Here is a 21308-nt window from a genome sequence, read left to right as displayed (position 1 = left end):
CTCTGGCCACTCTCCCAGGGCTCTTTTAGGTTCTGCAGTATGCCTCAAAACCAACAGGCTTTTTTTAAAAAAAGACTTTATCTTTTAAAACAATTTTGGGTTCATAGCAAAACTGAGCGGGAAGCACAGAGAGCTCCCACCTACCCGCTGTCCCCACACACGCACAGCCTCTCCCACTATCACCATCTCCACAAAAGAAGCAAGCTCATCACAACTGACGAACCTACACTGACACAGCATTATCACCCAGAGACCATGCTTTACATTAGGGGCCACTCTTCCCACAGACTGTCAACTCCTGGGGTAGAGTATCTATTAAGAGAAAAAACTGGGGGTGCCTGGCTCCTTGTACCAAATACCCTTCTGAATGCAAGTGCCGGTGAGTCTGACAACAATCAGGGGTGGACCACGTGCTCTCTGCTTCCTCACCTCTGCACCACTCTTGGGCTGATCCACTAGTATCCCTGTGGGATGCAATTAGCAGCTAAAGCCAAAAGGGCCACCGCTCTGAAGGATGGAGCAGTGGAGAGAGAAGAGGGACAGCGAATTAAGCAGACAAAATGGGCTCCTCTTCTGCCACAAGCCAGGTCAAGATCCATGGCAACCCCCATCTCCTGGACCCACAGCTCCCTCATCTCTAGGAGTCCCGGTTCCCACTGGAGGACGGACAGCCTGGCCAGATCATTCTCCCAGGACATAGTCCTGACTACTCACCCTTCCTTCTCCCTTCCCTTGACCCCAAATAGGGCCTCAGACCAAGGCCCCCAGGGTCTGGGAGCAATCATGAAATGAAAGCACAGTTCTAGGCAATGAGACACTGACAAAGGGAGAGAGCCTTGCCTGGTCTTCCCTGAGTTTTGCTGTCTCCCTAGCAGAGCAGATGGCTGGGGGAGACAGTCCCTCCATCTGCCTTGATTCTGCACTGGGGACTGGTGGTTAAAGAAGAAGGGGCTACCAAACCAAGTCTAAAAGGTTCAAAAGTATATATCTAATTTTCAAAAGCACAGTAAAAGAAGGCTGGAGTATTTTCCAGCTAGAATTCCAGTTCTGTACTTCCTGGTTGGTTCTCAATTGTCTTTGTCCCACTCTGACCCTTCTGTGGTCAATCACACCCATGTTGCAGGTAATGAGGACATGGTTCCACCTCCCGCACCATGGACCCCACCCTTTGTTCTCCCCTCCCTCCAGGCGGGCAATTCATCATTGCTCTATGAGTTGGTCACTTGGGGTGTAAGGAAAGGAAGTTGTCCTCAGACCCTGAGACCTGGGACTGGAACACCAAAATGCTTCTGTGCTTGCGGATGGCTTTAGTCACCCACCAGCTTTTTTTCTCCTGTTCTGCCACTGCTAGCTCAGAGTGACAAGCTCGTAAAGCCCAGAGGGACCAGGTAAGCAGTAGAAAGTTAACAGCATAGACAGTGGCCAGCAGGCTAAGGGGGCAGTCACTGCCCAGGTCCAGCTGATTCTGGCCATGCATGGATGTGGGCTCAGCAGAGCCAAATCTTCTGATTTGAAAGATTGGGAAATAGAATTTTTTTTTTTAAATGTGAAATCTCATTTTAAAATACTGGCAAATAATAAAAATATTTTTAAACCACTAAGCCAGCCAAACAAAACATGCCTGAGTTGGTGACTGCTGTTTTAGCTGTTTCTCTCGTCGTTTCTCTCCTACCCAAGGCGACAATTTGGTCCCCACCATGGTGTTTTCAGGTGAGGGTTGAACTTCAGAGAGCTCAGAGGTTCCCAGCCCAGGACTCATGGGCTGAGAGGGGCTGGCTTCGTGCAAGACGGCACCAGGCAGAACTGAGTACCAGCTACGCCAATCTGTGTCGCGTGTAAGCCAAGCTGCTGATTGCCATCTATAAAGCTGTGCGTGGCTTCAGTTCTGGTTACCTCAACGCTCCCGTCCCCTCGGGCTGGAGTACGACCCCACTCTCCCGTGTCAGAGCTCATGGTGAAAATCCCAGTCCTAGGCCTGTGAAGCTGGAGGCTGAGTAGCTCAGGAGGGAGCACTGAACTTCAGCAAGTCACCTCACAGTGCTGGCTACCAACCCAGCAGAGTAGGCAGCCTCTGGAGCACCCCTAATATTTAGGCCATGCCTGCAGGAGATGGTGATGGACAGGGAGGCCTGGCGTGCTGTGATTCATGGGGTCACAAAGAGTCGGGCACGACTGAGTAACTGAACTGAACTGAACTGACGAGCATAGAAACTCACTGTCCTTTGTGATAATTGGAGCTTTCAGGGAAAACCTAGGAGATGTTCCCTGCTTTTCCACCTCATGTCAAGCCTGGGGTTTCTGCTCAGACGCTGAAGCCAGCCCAGTTTCTGTCCCCTCCGAGAGAAGCACCAAATCGGGGCCAACGCTTTGGCAAAGACTACTTCAGCTGAACAATGTAAAACTGAGCCAGAGTGGGTTGTGGCAGGCAAACCTCCTCAGGCTTTAGAACAACCAACAATGTGCTCTTGTCCCCCGAGTCAGGGTGGGAGCGGGAGAAATCCTCTTAATTTTTTCTCCTTCTCCAGCCGAGTGGCTCCTGCCACCCCTGCTTCAGGGAAGCCAGGCGGGTGGGCAGCTTGCTTTCCTGGCTCCGGGGAATACGAATGGGAGCGCCATGGAAACCCCCAGAGTGCACAGGACACCGCAGCAAGGAACAAAACTCTTTCAAGGCCAGAAACAAAGTGCAGACCCTTTGCTGATGGCCGCGGAAGGCCCCCGGCGAGGGGCGCTGGCAGGCCACTCGCCCCGAGCCTCACACGCCGAAGACCCAGCCCTCAGCCCAGAGACGGAAGGAGAGGGGAAGAAAGGGAGCCTGAAACACATTCCGATGCCTCACTCCCAGCGCTGAGATGGCACCACAGGAAGGGAGACGCTCAGGTCTCTAAACTAGAACACCCCAGAATTCCAAGCTGCGATCCTGCTTGGGTAAAAAAAGGCACCAGGCAGACGCCCAGGGACAGAAGTGGTTCCCCACACAAAAACAGTGGATCTCTGTTCTCGCCACCTTCTACAAAATGCCCAAGACATGCTCTATATAAGGGCACTTACCGATGTTTGGATGTTTCAAAAGTCGGCATATCCGGGCCTCACGTTCTAGTTTCTGGTGATCTAAAAGTGGAAGAGAGAAAACGAAAGCTATCAGACATCCATTCTATTTGCGGCCACTTGGCTATTCATATGCCTTCAATTCTTAGGCACCTACTATGGCCCTCTTCTTTATTTTTTTTTTAAACAATTTGCTGAATTAACATAGCAGGTCACAGCAATTCTGGAGACAGGTATTAATGACAACCTTTTGCCATGAAGCAGTGTCTTAGGAAAGCTTCCCAAGCTAGTGAGCGGCAGAGCCAGGATTTGAATCCAAGTCTTAAAACTCTGGTGCTCTTTCCACCACAGCAGGGATTTTACTGGGCCAGGGTGTCCAGAATTTCTTCCTTGTTGAAAATACTAATAATAATGGCTAAGTTTTATTGAACACCTACTACATGAACATATATTGTGCTAGGAGTTTTGCATATATTCTCTAATGCAGTCTTCATGGCAATCCTGAAACATAACCATGCTGACAATGGAGACTGATAATTTGAAAAAAAAAAAAAAAGCTAATGTTTATTGAGTGCTTACTTCTACACCAGGCAGATACATCTTTTAATTTAGTCTCAAAACAACTCTTGGAGGTTGGTAGTATTACGATGCCCATTTTGCAGAAATCCTGCTTCTTCCCAGGACCCGCTTGGCTGCCCACTGCTGGGAGCTCTGGCCTATTGCCATGCATGTTCTGGGGTCACGCTGCTTTGGTGAAATGACCAGAATCCAAGAGCCCACAAATCTAAGCAAGATGTGGTAGTTGATTCCTTCCAGAGGAAGGCAGAGCTCCAGGCACAGAAAGAGAGGCTGCTACTGCTTAAAACAAGGTAGCCTAGAAGCCCCAGCCACTCTACCCCCATCTCTACTTGCTGAACTCCACAAAACCACCTCCTTCACAAAGTCTTCCCTGTTCCTCCCAGTAGACTGTGACTTCTCTCCTCATGACCCAGCTCTGTCTCCCACAGCACCTCTTATAATTCTCACATCACACATTTAAATCACGTATCTTTCGGTCACAAGCTCTTCAGAGTGGCACCTCCCTGTGTGATGCTTCCTAGAGTTCCTTCCACATCAGAGGCTTAATAATGGTTTATCAATAACATTGACAGTACTAGTAAAAACTATTCTTTACTAAGTATTTACTATACGCTGGGCAGAGGCACAGACAATCTTATTTCATCCTCACAGAAACCCAGTGAAATGGAGGATCTGATTAGCTCAGTTACATTGCAAAGGAGGAAACTGAGACTTAAAAGTTTCAAGTAACCTGCCCAAGGTCACACAAACAGGCACCAGAGGCAGGTGGTCTGAGCCTAGAGCCCTCTTTCTCCATCGCTATGCTATGATGACAGGATCAGGAAAAATGAGAGCATCAAGTCAAGACACCAGACTTTAGGGGCACAGTCCAGTTCACCCCAACTCCAACAGGTCTAGGCGGGTACCGTCCCTTCCATACCTGCCAAGCGAGTCCTGAGTCCCTTGGTAGTGGCTTGTGCCCACCCCACCTCTACCTAAACAGCAAAGAGCCTCTGTAAAGCCTCCCATGACCCTCACAACCATCCTACCAGACAGGACACTGACTGTCCGCATTTCACAGATGATAAAACAGGCCCAGAGAAGTTAAATAATTCACCCAAGGTCCTATAGCAGGAATGGGAGAGAAGTGTGAATTCAAACCCAGGCCTGCCTGAGATAACACATGGATTACAGACGAGAAGGAACTCATATTTACTGTCTCACCAAGCACCCTCAGCTCTATCCTAAACGTTCCCTCTAGGGATGGCTCTGCTCTGTGGAAGAAGGAGGTAGGGGCAGGCAGAGATTAGTTCCTGCTGCCCAGCTAATCTATCCCAGCTGCCCATAGATCTGGGTCAGGCCTTCTGTCCCACCCTTGAGTTCGGTATGGTGACTGACAGGGATGCAGCCAAGAAAGCCCCAGGTAGTCCCACACTGCCTGCGACCCCTCGGGGCCGGGACCTCCAGAAGGCGGTGCAGTTGAGGAAGCGGCACTAGCCTTGCCTGGTGATAGGGGGCTTGCTTCTTCCAGCCCTGACTGGGGGATGTCAGGGCGACCCCACCTTCCTCCCCAGCCCTGGTCGTGGGATGGTGGTACCAAGCAAGCCACTAAAGCTGAAGACCCCCCAGCCCTCTCTCTCACCACTCACCTCACACCCTCCAACCCGCAACTCTCGGGCTGGGCTGCCCGGGCAGGTGCAGGAGAGCAGTATCTTGCGATGCGGAGGTGGCAGCTGAGGGGAAGGCCCAGAAGATTAATGTTTATCTCCTCCCTTAAGTCTCTTACTGGCTAATGGTTACAGTTCCACAACAGCAACGGCACTAAAAATAAGGGAGCTCTGGCTTTATCAGTGACTCAGAGTGGGAAGAGAAGAGACAGTCACACGCCCAGCTCCTCGAAGGAGCTGCCCAGGGTCCAGAGGGTCCTAGACAGTCACGCAGTTTGACCCTAACTCCACGGAGCTGAGTACCACATTCTGCACAAGTCTTCTTTGAACCCCAGGCTGTGCCGTGGTCCTTGGTCTGACCCTCAGTCATGGAGTCTGGCTATTAACCCACTGGTTTTGAGTCAGACAGCCCCAGATGGAGTCCTAGAGCTGTGAGTCCCAAACCCATCTGAGACTCATTTATTCATTCAGAATATACTTACTGAGGCCTACTATGCGACAGGTGCTGTTTCAGATGCTGGGGATGCAGCAGTGAACAGAACAGACAACAGTCCCCACCCTCAGCAAGCTGATACGCTAGTGGAGCTTGGTCAGGGGACAGTCCGTAAGAACTGGATGGCATGTTAGATGTCATGGCAAGTGCAATAAAGAAAAATAAAGCAGGGCAGTGGGAGAGTGCACACTTAAACTGCATGGTCAAGGACAGCCTCGGCACAGAGTGACATGTGATGGAACGGAGGTGACAGAGCGAGCCAGGTACATAGCTTGGGAAAAAGTTTCCTCACTTCTAAAATGAAGGCAGGGGTATCTGTGGCTTAAATGACGTTTTTGGGTAAATGCTCCGCAGAGTGCCTGGCACTCAGGGAGAGCCTCCTTTGCAAGGGTCCAGCAGTAAGACAGACGAGGTCTCCCAGGCTGGGCCTGTGCCCACGGCCATCACCAGAGACAGGAGAGAGTTGGACCCACTCTCCATCAGCCTGGGCAGTCACGGGGTCTTGGAACACTAACCAAGCCCTCGACCTGGCCCCATAACAGGCCTCCCATTTGGGTGGGGCCCATTGGTGTCTTCAGCCTGCAGGGGAAGGCTACCAGCAGGGTAACCTCCGAGAGAGGACGGCCCAGTTAAAGCCACTGTCTGTGGGAGCCCTGGTCATCCTCGGCCCCAGCCTTATGGGCTGTGGCACCCTGCCATCCTGAAACTCTGCTCAATGAGCCGTGTGGTTTCTGCCTACCACGCTCTCCCTGATCCTCAGGAGGATCCTCGCTCAGGCGGCCAGCACCCCAACCTCTGCAGCTGCTGTCTCCCATCCCTTTCCCCCTCACTTCCTGTCCTGTTCTCCACTGTGTGTCTGGGAAGAAGCACAGGGCTCTGTATAAGCAGCAGCAATGTTTCAGGAACAAGTCAGGTTTGCAGAGCATCTTCTCCAGCTGCAGGGTTTGTCCTATAAACTCAGCATGCTATGCTGTGCTTAGTCACTCAGTCATGTCTGACTCTTTGTGACCCCATGGACTGCAGCCCACCAGGCTTCTCTGTCCACGGGGATTCTCCAGGCAAGAATACTGGAGTGGGCTGCCATGCCCTCCTCCAGGGGATCTTCCCAACCCAGGGATCAAACCGAGGTCTCCCACATTGTAGGCGGATTCTTTATCAACTGAGCTACCAGGGAAGTCCGAAACTCAGAATCCCCAAGTCCCGAAGGGCTAAGGCCACTGACCTGGCCTGGTCCACAGTGGTAGGTCCAGGCCCTGGCTTGACATCCCAAGGTGCTAACACATCAGCCACTGCTCCCGTCACGAAGGCGGCCTTCTCCCTTGAGACACCCCTCCTTTCAGTGACCGCTGAGCTCTGTTCCTAGAGAACAGCCCAGACCTTCTTCAAGGCTGACCCTCTTCCCACCCACCTTTCGACTGGGCTCGTCCCCACCCCTTCACACGGCCCAGCCCCCCCTTCCTGTTTGACAACAGCCACTTCCCGCTTTTGCACAGGGCCACTTCCTGCCTGCCTGTGTGCTACTGCCATGGAGAGACCCACCCCTGCCGGCCTTCAGCCCAGCTCCAACCACAGCCCTCTGCAAGGATTTCCCCCTCAAGAGCTAGGTGGTAACAGGAGCAGAAAGCAGAAGCGGCCGTTATCAAGATCCCCCTTCAGGCCGTCCTGATAGCACCCTCAGGTGAGGGCCAGGCCCTGGACACCAGGATCCCTTGCCTCCCCCGCCTTCTGCACAAGAGCTTAAGACTGGGGTCAGGGCACCACAAAGGCTGAATACCCTTGAAGAGAAGGAAGCAAAGGCGTGACCAGATACAGAGCAGAGGAAGCAGACAGTGAGGAGACCTCGAAACACCTCTCCCCTAGCACCCCGAGGGATGATGCCTACTCCAAACTCACACTCCTGCCCCAGCAGGATGGAGCGCAGGGAGAGCCAGCCAGGTTCTCCACAGCCCTGCAGAAACACACGGGCTGATTCAGTGACGTCTCTAAAACCATGAACGCTAGCATGGACTTCAACTAAGATCCTGCTGACATCTAAACATACAGCCCACTCTAAGCGGGAAAAGACACAGAGCCCTGCTCTGGCTAGGGGGACCCTCCCCAAGTTCTGATGTCAATGACATCCTCGACTTTTCGGAGTTATTTCGAAGGTCTGTGCCTGTGGTCCCAGCGTGGATCAGGAAAAGCTTCCCACAGCCCACCCAGTTCAGATGCTCTGTGTGGGCGTCTCCTCTTGCTTCCCCCTTCTGGCCCTCTGAGGCATCGCTCGGAGGAGTAGAAACAAGGGCAGCACAGGGATTTGGTGTCATAATCCACATTCCCCAGCTGCTTATAAACAGCCCCTAGCCTTGGGAATCCCAAGCTACAATCCCATTGACCTCACCCTGACATTGTGATGCCATAGCCCTTCCTCTTTGAATCTCACTCTAAAGGTGCAAAGTCCCCAATTAAGAGCAAAAGTCTGTGTATCACATAAGAGCAGGGGCCACAGCTTCTAATTCCTTCATATCCATATACCTGGGGACTAGCTGAGGGCTGTGAAAACAGCCCAGTGGGGCCTGAAAAGGCCCCATGTGAACCCCCAAGGCTCTGTCCTTTGAACTGGTGTCCTTTCCTTCTCGTCAGCCCTAAATCAAGCAGTTTTAACTGGGTGGCACGAAGACCTGAGCCTTACTCTGGTCTTTGGATCTTAAGACAAGAAAAGCTTTAACTAAGGAGGACAAGGAGAGAGGCTCCAAGAAGAGGCCCATAGTGAAAGTCTTCCCAAACCAGCTTGGACAGAGAAAATCCCCATGGGGTCACTAGCAAGCCCCAAGAAGGCAAGGCTCTGCCTCTGGACACTCTGAAGGCCAGAACAGGGTCAGCCACTGAGCTCTCCGTGCCCCCAGCAGGGCTCTGGGTGCCTGCAGCCTATGCCCACTGTTTTGGTGACATTTCCTTCATGGTAACCAGCCCCAAGTAAAACATCCCAGGAAGCAGCCCCTAAAAATAGCTCCTCCCAGGGCAGCAGCAAGCTGGGGGAGGGGAAAGAGAGGGAGGAGAGAAGAGGGGAGCAGATGGGAAGTTGCTGCTGATAGGGCCCAGGAAGTAGAGGTGGCGTTTGGGGGGGAAGTGGCTGGAAACATCCCTACCATAGAGCGGTCTCTACCCACAGAGGTATGTTCAGACGAGAGCGAGACCTAGTCAGTGGAAGGGAGGATCTGCTTCACTGGGCTCAGAGCTCTGGGTCTAGATGGAGAGGTGTGGAGGTGATCTATCAGGATTTAGCACAGAAACAAAATATCCAGAATCTGTATTTTAAAGGGAAGAGCCAAAGGGTAAATGATGACCACACTGCTTAAAGATGCTGGGATCTGAGCACTGGCAATATCACTGGCATGCCTACAGCTCAAAACAAACAAACCAGTCTTTTGCGTTCTGGTTTCCCCACCGGCTGTAAGGGAGATCTGCCTGGCCCATGGACAGAGGACAAAGGGCTTCTGCTGAGAGGTACTCGAAAGGTGCAAAGTGCCCATCTCTTCCTGTCACCACCCTTTTGGCACCCATGGGATCAGGCCCTTGTCAGCCTGCCAAGGCTGTCCAGAGCGCAGCACGCTCAGAGATGGGGCAAGAGCTGGTCACACCCACTCCACCCCTTCTCTGCCTCCAGCCTCCGCAGAGAATGGGGTCAGCCACTCACCTCTAGGGTTTCAGCACAGCCTCGAAGCTTGGAGCACAGCTCCTGACAAGGCCCAGAGCAAGCAGCAGGAAGCAAGCAGGGGCTTCTCCTACAGAATGGGGCCCCTTTCAACCTGCATCACCACTCTATGATGCTAGCACCCAAAATCACTCTGGGAAGGGGCAGGTGGGCAGGACGGCAGGCCAGTGTTGTAGGAGCTAAATCACACAGCTCACAGCATGGCTGGATGATGAAACCGACCCTTAGCATGAAGAAGGGGCCTCCAGGCTGTTTCCTCATCCAGCGGGGAGAGTCAGAGGAGCTCAGTCACCTCTACACAGGATGCTCACTTCTCTGTCCACAGAAATTGGTCTGTTTTATCCTCAAGAGGAAAGCGCCGTTTTGGATCTAACCTCCTGAACTGCTTCAAGTCCCGGAGTCCCAGTGTTCCAGTGCTGTATAGATCTCTCTTCCTCCCGCCCCACTCACCGCTGCATCACCCTCCCCTCTCTTCATCCTTAAACAGGAAAGTCTCACTTGGAGATACCACAGGGGACACAAATGTCATGGGGGCTACTCAGGCCAACACCAAGGGGGTGGAGACTTGCAGCTGGCACCACCCGGGGGGATCCTATTTCAGTCCCCAGGGCCAGCTGGACCAAGAAAGGCACAGCCTTTGCCCTTCTGGTGGCCAACATGCCACAATTACAGCCACTCAGCTTGCCACAACCTCGGACGCGAAATGACACCCCAATCTGGGGGCTCAGAAGAGGCCCCTAATCACAGAACAGCCCGTGTGCACAGATGGTCACAGAGCAGTAGAGACACCACCTGGAGAAGGCTGGGCCAAGGTGTGTCTGGTAAATATCAAAGAGCATGGCAAGAGCAACTGTCACGGCTGTCGCTTTTTAGACAGCATTTCTTATATGTGTGGCTCAGTGCCCACCTGCATGAAATCCACTAAGGCACTTGTTAAAAGTGTAGATTCTGAGACTCCACCCCAGACCTCCCAAAGTAGAATCTCTGAATAGAGCCCAGGAATCTGCATTCTTAACCAGTCTTCAAGGTGATCCTCTTGCACACTAAAATTGAAAACTGCTGTTTAGAGGAAGTCCTGACATTGCCCTAAAAGGCCGTTTATGACAGGGAAGGAAGATGATAAGCTGCAATATCTTCCTATATCTCCCACTTGTCTTTTTCCCCAAGCACAAGTCTTTAACTTCATCTGTTCTCTCCTACAGTTGTGTCAGGACTACAGCCTGGTCCACGGATCAGAGAGAACCCAAGCCAGTATCAGGATACAAGGGTTCCAGCAACTTGGCTATGAGTTTCCTGAGAGCCAAAGCCAAAAGGCAATCTGGCTGGTTACACAGTCCATTCATTCAACCTGTATAGGAGGCTCAGTATGTATCAGGCACTTTGTTCTATCAATATGTATCAGGCCCCTGTATCAATATGTATCAATCATATATGTAAAGAAACAGATATGATTCCCATCCTTACCTCCCAGGTCCTGGGGAAGGGGAAGGCTTTTGCTTACAGTTAACATCAATAGAAATTTCTTCACATGGGGTATACAGATTAAATAAATAAACAAACAAGGCAAGTGCTGTTAACAGATTTCATAATATTGCTTCCCATAGCACCTCTTAGTTAGGCTAAGCATCCCTTCCCAGTGAAAGCAACTGGAATTCAGATAAATGGTCCAAATAGAGAAATTTCGTATGATGTAAACTGCTCCAAGGATAAATCCTAAACTACGTAGAAAAAAGAAAGGACCATTTGCCCTTCAACTGTAGCAATATGAGAAATGGTTTGGATATAAGCAAGAGAGTGGGATATGAAATGTTATGTTCCACGAGGTGAAAATCTATATGCATATGAATAAAGATAAGAAGGGAATCTGAAGATTTAAAAATAAAAGAAGACATAAGGGCTCAGGCTCCTGGGGGAGGGGGTGCTCTTAAATCTTAAAATAACGACTTATCATTGCCATCACCTGGCCCACTAGCTCTGCATCCAAGCCTATTTTAAATGCCTCCTTCAGCCTAGCTGAGAGCTAAGCTTGGAATCGCGGGCTCCCTTAAGAGCCCCAACTCCACACCTATTGCTGTTCCAAAGCAAATGGAGTGACATTATGTGACTTTCAGTGACTTTACGCAGACAGACCCGCAGACGAAGACAGTGCTCGACACTCAGCCGCCTCAGCTCTCTACAGCCACCATGTCGCATAGCCACCATCATGGGCCCCTGAGGCCACCATGACAAGAAACAGCAGAGCAAAAGGGTTCTTATCCAGAGCTGACCCCCCAGAAGACCAGGGGATCTCTCCCCATGCCTCCTGGGCCACCTCACCATGGAGGACAAGGAGAAGCAGCCTGACACTCTCTCTTTCACTCTGCAGCACAGAGAATCACAAACAAGAAAGGAACGGGCAGAGAGACTCAGCATACGCCCTTCAGACCTTCATGGATGACCCTGGTGGGCCCACCACATTCCCAGACACAGAAATCCAACACCTGTGGAGCCCTAGACAGACAGACAGTGATGAGTGAAACCCAGCCCCAGCCGCTGCACCTTTATAAAATATACAGCGTAAACTGAGAGGCTGCAGGAAAGCCACGGCCTTCACTCACTAACCCCATGGGCACTAGCCTAGTGGGCACCCTGGCCCAACCCTCCCCGGGAGCTCAAATCCCCTACGCCCACACCTACAGTGCAACCCCCGGACAACTCCCTCCATCTCCAAGACAACAGCCTCCCACTCTCAATCTCCAAACAGTCTTGGCACTGTACCTACCAGCCAGGACCAGGCCTTTGTCCCAAAGTTAACCTGGCACACAGGCCACACAACAGAGCCCCAGTTTTGGCATAACCATCTTGAGAGGGGGAGTTGCTGCCTGAAGCATATGATCTTACACAAGAATCTTCTTGAAGAAAAAAAATCAAAGGGAAACAAAACCTCATCCAGTTTGGGCAGGGAAAAAAGATATCAGCTGGGAAAGATGGGACAAGGTTGAAAGAAGGTGAAGCCTGGAAAGGGACGTGACTGCACAGGTTAGGGAAGTTCAGGTGGGTAAGGAAGGAATAGAAAAAGATAGCCTAAGGCAGGCAACTCCATAAAGTCACCACACCAGCTCTCCTCACCCTAGAGTTCAGCTCGCAGCTGTCTCTCCCACCCTCACCCCTGGGTCAGAGGACAGCGGAGAGACTGGGAAAGCAAAGCATTGCATCATTAACTGGAGACATCAGACACCGGCCCCGTTACTGATGCACACGGGCTATGCTGTGTGGGCACGGGGAGGTATCCATTCTCAAACCGTCATCCCTGCCTGCACCCTGCATCCTTGGCCAGAGGATGTCTGCCAAAGAGCCCAACCCACTGCACTGTCCCCCCTCCCCAAAGGAGGAGGGCATCTGACTGCTCACATATCTCTATGGCAACCATCGCCTCCGACTCAAGGTACCCAGAGAGAAAGAAAACAAACAAATAAGTCAACTTAATAGCCAATGTAGAGGAACAGCAGGAGACAGGGACTGGGAGGAAGACAACGAGTCAACCCCTGCTTGTGGGGATGGAGAGCGGTCCTCCCAGCCAGGAGGCGGACACAGACCTGCTAAACAGGTCCCAGAATAACTGACAAGAAGCCCACTTAAGTTTACAGCTTCTCCAATGCTTAGAAACATGTATTATATCTCTTACTCCAGAGATGCCCAGGTCATTACTAGTCATGGCCCACATCTTCTCCAGGGCATTCTATTGCCCAGTCTTAACTCTTTCCTGAGTCTTATAACCTTTGTCCCAGGACTACACTTTGCAGCTCTCGATGACCTGACCCATCCACATACCTCCCTACTCGCCACAGCTATGAAGAAGACTTCACATTGCTGGGTCTATACCTATCAGATGAGTTGACTTTGGCAAGCACCCAGCACAGGGTGCAGGGAGAGAAGGTTCAAGGTGTGAAGCACAGGGCCTGACCCTCCCCAGCCCCAGGCACTTGGGAGCATCTCACAAGTTAGGCTCTCAGGCCTGGGCCTTCACAATCTTCAGATCCTGAGGCCCAGCTGCTCATATTCAGACCAGGCCATTGAGATTTCCAGACCATGAGGCATCACCCTCCACCCAGGACAGACTGCATCTGCTGCTGCACCACCAACTTTGTAATTTGATCAAAAAAGCAATCAAGTTCATCTGGCAGGATTTGTTCCCGAGAAGCCCTCGCCAGTAGCAGCCTCCCTTGATGTTTACAGATTCCCTTCCCTTGGGAGTCTGTTCTGCCGCCTGGTGGGTAGGGGGAGGCTGGGTTTGTCAGAGCTGTTCACTTACTGCATTTCCATCTTAAGTCACCACTGGGGCACAGAGACTAGTGCAAGCCTGGAGTGGCTACCATTGCCCCAAACACAGAGATTCCAAATGCCCCAAACGAAGAGCTAGCCACCCACCACTCCCAATATCTTCCCCCTCCATAAAAACCAAACTCCCTTGAGCCTTCAGGGACCACTCCTCCTAGCAGCAATCAACATCTCTTACATCTTCATTCTTTTCTATCTGTTCCCTATATAATTCTCTGCCTAGCTTCAAATGTCACCCACCCTGAAATTCCAACTCTTCTCCAAGAGCTAAAGCCACAACCCCCAACTGGTTCTTCTTCAGAAGAACACTAGCCCTTGGAGGCACCCCAGGGAGAGACTGAGATGGGGAATACTCACCCCGAGCAGATAACTTCTTGGTATTGATGATTTTTGCTGCATACTCTTGCGTGGACGTTTTCTTCACACACCTGCGGACCACAGAGAAAGCACCCCTGGAGGGAGAAGGGGGAAAGAACTGGGACACGGAGCAGAGCAGAGCAACACAAACACACTTCAGGTCTGAAGACAGTGATGCTCCCATCACCAGACCTTTAGTCAAAATCACACACACATACCAGCGTAGTGACTATCACCATCCAACCTGGGGCAGAAGGATGTGGCCTCTGCAGGCCGCTCAACAGATGTGGGTGGAGGACCACGCTACTCCCACGCCCACCCACATCTGTTCTGGGTAAAGCAACAGCCCTAACCTCAGGCTGTGCGTCAAGAGCTGGTGGGAGATGCTTAAAACACACACCTGCTGCATCTCACGGACAGCCCTGCAGTCCCAGCCAAGAAGACGGGAGAAAGGAAGACCCTGCCCTTTTCTCAGCAGGAATAGTTGGGGTAGGGGAAGGAGAGATTAGAAAGAGGGTATGTCTTTCTAATACATGTCTCCCTCAACCATGGGGAGGAAAGTGAGGCTCAAATCCCCCCAGCCGGCTTCATCCCACTGCATCCTAGCTCAACTGACAGCAGGGAAAGAGAGGATCCAGTTGTGGGTCTCAGACATCAACAACTCCCCTTCCCCATGATACTTCCCTCTACACGCCGCCCACCCCTCAATGAGGGCTCGCACTCTCCAGCTCTGGAAACATCCTGGGGGGCGGGCTGGGCGGGGGCTGCAGTGGCCAGGCTCGGCGCCGCGGGTGGGGGTGGGGGGCCGGGGCTGGTGCAGCGGCCAGCTCAGTGCGGAGGGGAGGGGGATGCTGCGGCTGCGGCGCGCGGCTCCCGGGACCACTGCAGGGATGGGGGGAGGGGACGGGGGTGCTGCAGCAGTGCCCAGCAGCGGGGCTGGGATCCTGGAAGCGGCACTAGCCGGGGGCGGGGCCGGGTACCAAGCATCCCCCACACCCGGGCACCGCAGCAGGGTTGGAGCTGCAGGGCCGGGGAGGGTCCTGAGTCTCAGGCGCGTGGGACATGGGACAGGGTGCTGAGTGAGCTCTTGAACGGAGTGGGGAGGGGGCAGCAAACAGGCGGGGTTGGGATTAGGGGGGGCGCCTGAAGGGTGCGGAAGGGGCGGGGCTGGAGGGCGCCCAGGAGCGCTCCGGGGGCTGCAGTCCCCGCGGCAGCGCGGGGTGCAGCAGCCCGGGCAGCTGCTGCAGGGCGCGGAGGGGGCTGCGGGGCAGGGAGCTGGGGGCCAGGGGGCTCCGGGAGGCGGCTGGCGGGAAAGGCTGGGGGTGGGGCGGGCCGAGGGGGCGCTGCAGCGGCCGGTGCAGGGCCGGGGGGCGGGGCGAGGAGCCGCATAGCGCCCGGGCGGCAGGGGCAGGGTGTGGGGGGCCCCGGCTGGCGGCGGACGAGCCGTACTTGCCGAGCTCCTCGAAGAGCTGGTAGTCGTCGGTGAAGCGGGTGCAGGTGGCGGTGGTGGCCATGCTGGCGGGCGGGCGGACGCGGCGGTGCAGCCCGCGCCGACGTCGGTGCACAGTCACCGCCGCCCGGCCGAGGGAGCAAGAGGAGGAGACGGGGCTGAGCCCGGCAGCACCGCGAGACTTTACCGGGGAGAGCGAGGGAGGGAGGGACACCCCCGCGCCGCCCGCCCGCCCCGCCCCCAGCCCCGCCGGCCCCCTGCCCGGCCCCCGGACCGCCCCGGGGGAGGGGCCTCCCGCCACCGGCCCCGCCCCGCCCGGGGAGCCGCTGGGGCTGGGCGGAGGCACCGGGGAGCGAAAGCGGGGTTGGGGGTGGGGGTCTCAGACCCCAGCCACCCGGAGGGGTTTAGAAGGTTCCTGACCTGTGGGCTTGTCCCAGGACAGACCCTACAAGTGCTCAGGATGTGAGTGCAAGTATGCATGTGTTGGGAACGTGTAGAGGTCTGGACCACCGAGTCCTCTGGTAGAGTCCTAAGCCCCGAGTCCGGCTCACACGACGAGAGAGGGCCAAGGTCAAAAACGCCCGTGTCACACTGAAAACTTGGGAGACGCCCCCAATCTGTGCAGAGCCAGCTCTCAGCAGCCTTCCCTCGGGAAGCTGACAGTCTAGACTTGTGTAAGCGTCAGGGCCATTATTAGATAAAATCCTTCAGGCACGGTTTGTTCAGGGAGACCAGGCCAGGGCGAAGGATGCAGGTGTAACTCTGCCTTCCTGCACTCCAGCCTTAGAGATGAGAGAATGTTCTCTCTCTGGCCAGCAAAGAAAGGGATGAAGTGAGAATCACTTAGAAAAGGCTTAGTGCAGTGTGGGCTGGAAGAGCAAGTGGAAGCAAGAAGAAAATAATCCCATTTTCCTTCAGGCACCCTTTGTTTTTATTTATGGCTCATCACATTGTATAATGATGTGTTTACTGGTATGAGAGGCAGCACACAAGAGCATGCTGTCTTAAGTGTGAACTCGGGTTAGACTGCTTGACTTGGGTTTCCGGACGACTCACTGACCAGCTATGTGACACTGGGCAAGTCAAGTAGTCCATCTGTGCTTCAGTTACCTTATCTGAAAATAGGGAAGAATAGTAACTAACTACCTCACAGAGTTTTGAGTATTAATGGACTAAAGCACATAAAGCATTCAGAATAGTACCTGGTACCTAAGTAGAACTGTGCTCGTTATTTAATATTTGGCTTCCCAGTAAATTGTAATAGGGCAGGGCTGCCTTTGTTCACCTCTCTACTCAGCCTCAGACCCTTAGTAAATATTTGTGGGATGAAGGGACTCCTTGGGATGCTGGCAGAGGGAGTTACCATCTCTTTGTCTCCACTGTCAGAGGATGGTAGGAACAGGACACATAACTGTCTTGGAGGCAGAGAAACAGTCTGGGCAGGTTCCTGACCTGCCTGGGCAGCTGTACCCCCCAAGTCTAGAGGCCAGCCCCCACTGGGCAGGGCAGAGCTCAGCCAACTGCTGCTGTTCAGTCTTGATTACAGCAGGACGCCCACTGGGAGTCAGGCTTCCATTGTCAGCAGGCTAACTCGCCAGCCTGGAGAAGGCAGCTGAGAGGCTGAGAGGTGTCCCAGCCTCCCAGGCCTCCTCCCCCAGGGGGTGGGTGGAGCAAAGCTCTCAGGCAGGGCTCCTCTCCTCTCCTTACCCAACAGCCCTTGGAGCTGGTTTGAGAACCAGACTGCCCAGTAGGGGTGATTAAGGGAATGGGAGAGGAAAAGAATTAATAGATTGCCTGGGAGAAGGGCAGAGGGCCGGAGGAAAGGGGTGAGGTGACTGAATATCGTGCCCCACCCCTCCCCAGGGCAACAGGAAGTAAGGCGCTGGGGAGTAAGGCCACTTCCTATCTTGAAGCACAGGGGTAAGAGCCTGGTTCCAAGTGCCAGTGTGGGGCAGGGCAGTGAGATTTTACACACAGGGATGACAGTAAATCATCCACCTTAAAGGCAGAAGTGCAGGCTGGCCTGCACTCCAGAAACAAGGCCTGCATCGTGGTTAATCATCAATGTGTCCTTCCTGAGCTCTCAAGACAACTTGGTTGCTGACCTCCAGATGCTGAAACTTTTATTCATTACTGTAAGGCAGAGTGAGAAAATGAAGGGACATCTCACTTCTCACAGAGCAAGCACAGATCAAGGCTTCTAAGGAGGCCCCTAGGGTATCCCAGGGGAAAACAGAAAAGCAGGATCACAAACCTGACCTGTTCTCGACAGAGGGTGAGGGCTCTACTACTTCGCTTCTCCCGCTGCTCTCAACAGCCTCTCTGACGATTCGGAGACTATACATGCCTTCATGTGCACACACAAACACACCCTGGCACGCACCTTCCTTGATCCCCATTGCTGTCGCACCCACGCAACTTCCAGCCACCGCATGCCAATTAGAGGGCAGATACATATAAATAATAACAAGCTTGCCAGCTCCCTCTGCAACAGTATCTACGGCAACCCCATGGGGTCCAAGAGTTGTGATGTTCCGTTGCAGTTGGTCCCCCGGGCAGCTCCAGCCCTCAATCCCCCACAGCACAGGGAAGGATTACACAGGAAATGGATTTCCTGATAATCACCAGAGGGGCCCCACTAGGTGAACCCTCTGTCATTCTGGTGATCTTTCTTTTGAAGGCTCTGAAAATTACACCAAGGACTGCCCCCTGACTGAGAGACACTTCCCATCCTAGTTTTGGAAGGCAAGTTTAGAGTGGGTTTGTACATACATGTTCCGTCATGTCTGACTCTTTGTGACCCCGTGGATTGTAGCCCACCAGTCCTCTGTCCATGGAATTTTCCAGGCAAGAATACTGGAGTCGGTTGCCATTTCGTACTCCAGGGGATCTTCCTGACCCAGGGATTGAACCCGCATCTCTTGTGTCTCCTGCCTTGGCAAGTGGATTCTTTACCATTGCCCCATAAAGGTACTTACTCTTGAGCTGAGGAAAATGGAGCAGTTCAAAGTGATGGTTTCTGTTTATTGAAGTATGGTTGATTTACAATGATATGTGAGTGTCAATTAAACAGTAAAGTGATTCAGTTTTATATTTTTTTCTGGTTATTTTCCATTATAGATTATTACAAGTTACCAAATATTGTTCCCTGTGCTATGCAGTAAATCCTTGTTGCTTATTTATTTTATGTATAGTAGTTTGTATCTGTTGATCCCATACTCCTAATTTATCCCTTCTGCTCTTCCTTTCTCTTTTGGTAACCATAAATTTGTTTTCTGTGTCTGTGAATCTGTTTCTGTTTTGTCAATAAATTAATTTGTATTATTTTTTAGATTCCACATGTAAGTGATATCATACAATATTTGTCTTTGACTTCGCTTGGTATGATAATCTCTAGGCCCATCTATGTTGCTGCAAATGGCAATGTTTTATTCTCTTTTTTAAGGTTGAGTAATATTGCACTGTCTATATATACCGCATCTTCTTAAACCAATCCTCTGTTGATGGGCATGAAAATGAGGTATTTAAAAGCAAGAGGGAGCTTCCCAGGTGGCACTAGTGGTAAAGAACCCGCCTGCCAATGTAGGAGACCAAAGCAAGAGGGATGACACTCTTGAAAACAAAGAATAATTACCTGCTTGTTAGGGGTTGTTGTAAAATAAATTTGAAGAGAATTCACTCTTGTACTATAAGGGGTTTTGAAATCCACAGAACCCTATGGGTTACATGGTCATGCTCCAGCAGCTGCTCAATATACTGGGGTTCCATGTAAGAGTTTGTTAAGAAAAGAGTCCCTGGCTAAAAGAAGTCCCTGAAAGAAGTTTGAAACCCACTGGACCTTCTGAGGTCCCCTCCAACTCTAAGATTCTATAATTAACTTTGGAGAATTAGGAGTGATGAGGTCATGGCCTTTCTCTACAGACTCTGAGAAAATTTATTATTTTGAGGCTTTTGAAACTAGTGAGAAGATGTGATAATGAGCACAAGTAACAATGAGAAAGACAAATGAAAACATTTAAGTAAGTAATTCCCAAACTAGGAGGGGATGTGGGATGCCCCTCTCCCCTGGAAGACACTTCAAATCACAACCATGAACAGAAAAGTTGATATGACCCATCCTCAATGAGAACTACTCCCAACAAAGCCACTGACCTTGATGAGAGTGTTTTCCCATCCCCACTATGACTGAGAGCTGAAAAAAAAAGGGTTAAGAACCACAGACTAAATCAATGACTGCAATATTTCTTAACGGAGAAGCTGAGGTTAAGTGAGGGACTCAATTCCTATTGGGCATAGGGAATGAGATTTTGGGGTGAAAGTCTGAGAATGTTTGGGGTGAGGGCTAAAGCATTTGGTGTGAAGAACTGAGGTATTTGTAATACCTATGGTCTGAGATACCGAGCTTGGAGCTCAGAATTTCAGGTGAGTTGTAGGAGTGGGTTTCAAACGAGTTATGAGGAGTCAAAATAATTGGAGTGAGGGGCTGAGGGGTCAGCAGGGAGGAAATGCCTTCTATTTTCCAGCTAGAGGGCTGGTTCTGAAAGGCAGTTAGATTCTGCCTTTGGGTCCTGCAAGTCCAGATCAGCGCTCCCTTGGCCTCTCAGCCACTCTCCCCTCCACTATCTCCCACAGACTCTGTGCTCCTTGAGGACAGAGGGTATCAGATCTTTCTCCCAGTATCTGCAACTCCTAGCACAAAGCCTGGCATATACTAGGTGCTCAGCATGTACTGTGGAATGAATGAAGTATGGGGCATGGGGCTGAGATAGTTCGGGTGAAGAGGTAGCACCGGTAGAAAGGTGACAGATTGTCATCACAGAAAAAAGGAACTGAGGCGAGGGGCTGGCTGCCTGCATCAGCAGGTATGGCTTGGGCATGCGGGGCCCCCTGGTGGGCAGACCCGAGGTGCACAGGGTGCTTGGAGGGAAAGACAGAAAAGCCAGAGAAGAAGATAAAAATGACAGTTCTCCATAACATCTGTGGAGAGCTTGCTACACAGAAGACACAGGCACAAAGCACTCAGCAGAGGCTATTTCATTTAACCCCATTACCGCCCTGCGAGTGTAGGAGCCAGCAGCCCCATTTTACAGAAGAGGAAACTAAGTTTAGAAAGGGAAAGCGGCTTGCCTGAGGGCAAATAGCTACTCTGTGGTAGAGCTGGGATAATGTGATTGAAGGGAAGTGAATAGAAAGAGATGTGGGGTGGCATGGGGGTTCAGTTTGAATATGCTTATCCAACCTATGGGGGCTTCCCTGGTGGCTCAGCTGGTAAAGAATCCGCCTGCAATGCAGGAGACCTAGGTTCAATCCCTTGGATTGGGAAGATCCCCTGGAGAAAGGAACAGCTACCTACTCCAGTATTCTGGCCTGGAGAATTCCATGGACTGTTCAAAGAGTCAGACATGACTGAGCAACTTTCATATCCAACCTATAGGATCTAGATTGGATTCTTAAACCTAACCCACATTTATCCCAATGTAGACCTGGTCCTGAATCCAGGCACTTACTCAGAGGGGACACTAATCCATCCATTCATTTCTTCACATTATTAAGCACCTTTTCTCTTCCCTGGGTTTCCTGGTGGCTTAGATGGTAAAGAATCTGCCTGCAATGTGAGAGATCCAGGTTCAGTCCCTGGGTTGGGAAGATCCCCTGCAGAGGGAATGCTAAACCACTCTAGTATTCTTGCCTGGAGAATTTCATAGACAGAGGAGCCCGGAGGGCTAC

General features: G+C 52.0%; 1 protein-coding gene across 50 annotated transcripts in view; it reads right to left on the bottom strand.

Moving 5' to 3' along the window:
* The window catches only part of CAMK2G (calcium/calmodulin dependent protein kinase II gamma), a 55380-nt gene extending 39666 nt beyond the window's left edge, over positions 1-15714 (bottom strand). For 38 of the 50 annotated variants that reach the window (XR_015156798.1, XR_015156802.1, XR_015156799.1 and 35 more), the window contains exons 1-3: positions 15581-15714; positions 14132-14226; positions 3049-3108 (exon numbers count right to left, since the gene is read on the bottom strand). Coding sequence is in view for 37 of the 50 variants with exons in the window: in XM_086381972.1 (XP_086238098.1) it covers positions 3049-3108; positions 14132-14226; positions 15581-15645 (220 nt within the window). In the remaining 13 variants the exon portion in view is untranslated. The remainder of the gene's footprint in view (positions 1-3048; positions 3109-14131; positions 14227-15580) is intronic. The other 12 variants (XR_015156810.1, XM_086381974.1, XM_086381993.1 and 9 more) reach the window with 1 other exon arrangement.
* Between the last annotated feature and the right edge of the window lie 5594 nt (positions 15715-21308).

The sequence above is a fragment of the Bos grunniens genome, chromosome 28, assembly GCF_055505025.1.
Source record: "Bos grunniens cultivar Pamir isolate PY7600 chromosome 28, Bosgru_T2T1.0, whole genome shotgun sequence".
Classification (NCBI taxonomy): Eukaryota; Metazoa; Chordata; class Mammalia; order Artiodactyla; family Bovidae; genus Bos; species Bos grunniens.
Note: the sequence above shows the minus strand (reverse complement) of the source record. Positions and strands in the feature narration are given on the sequence as shown.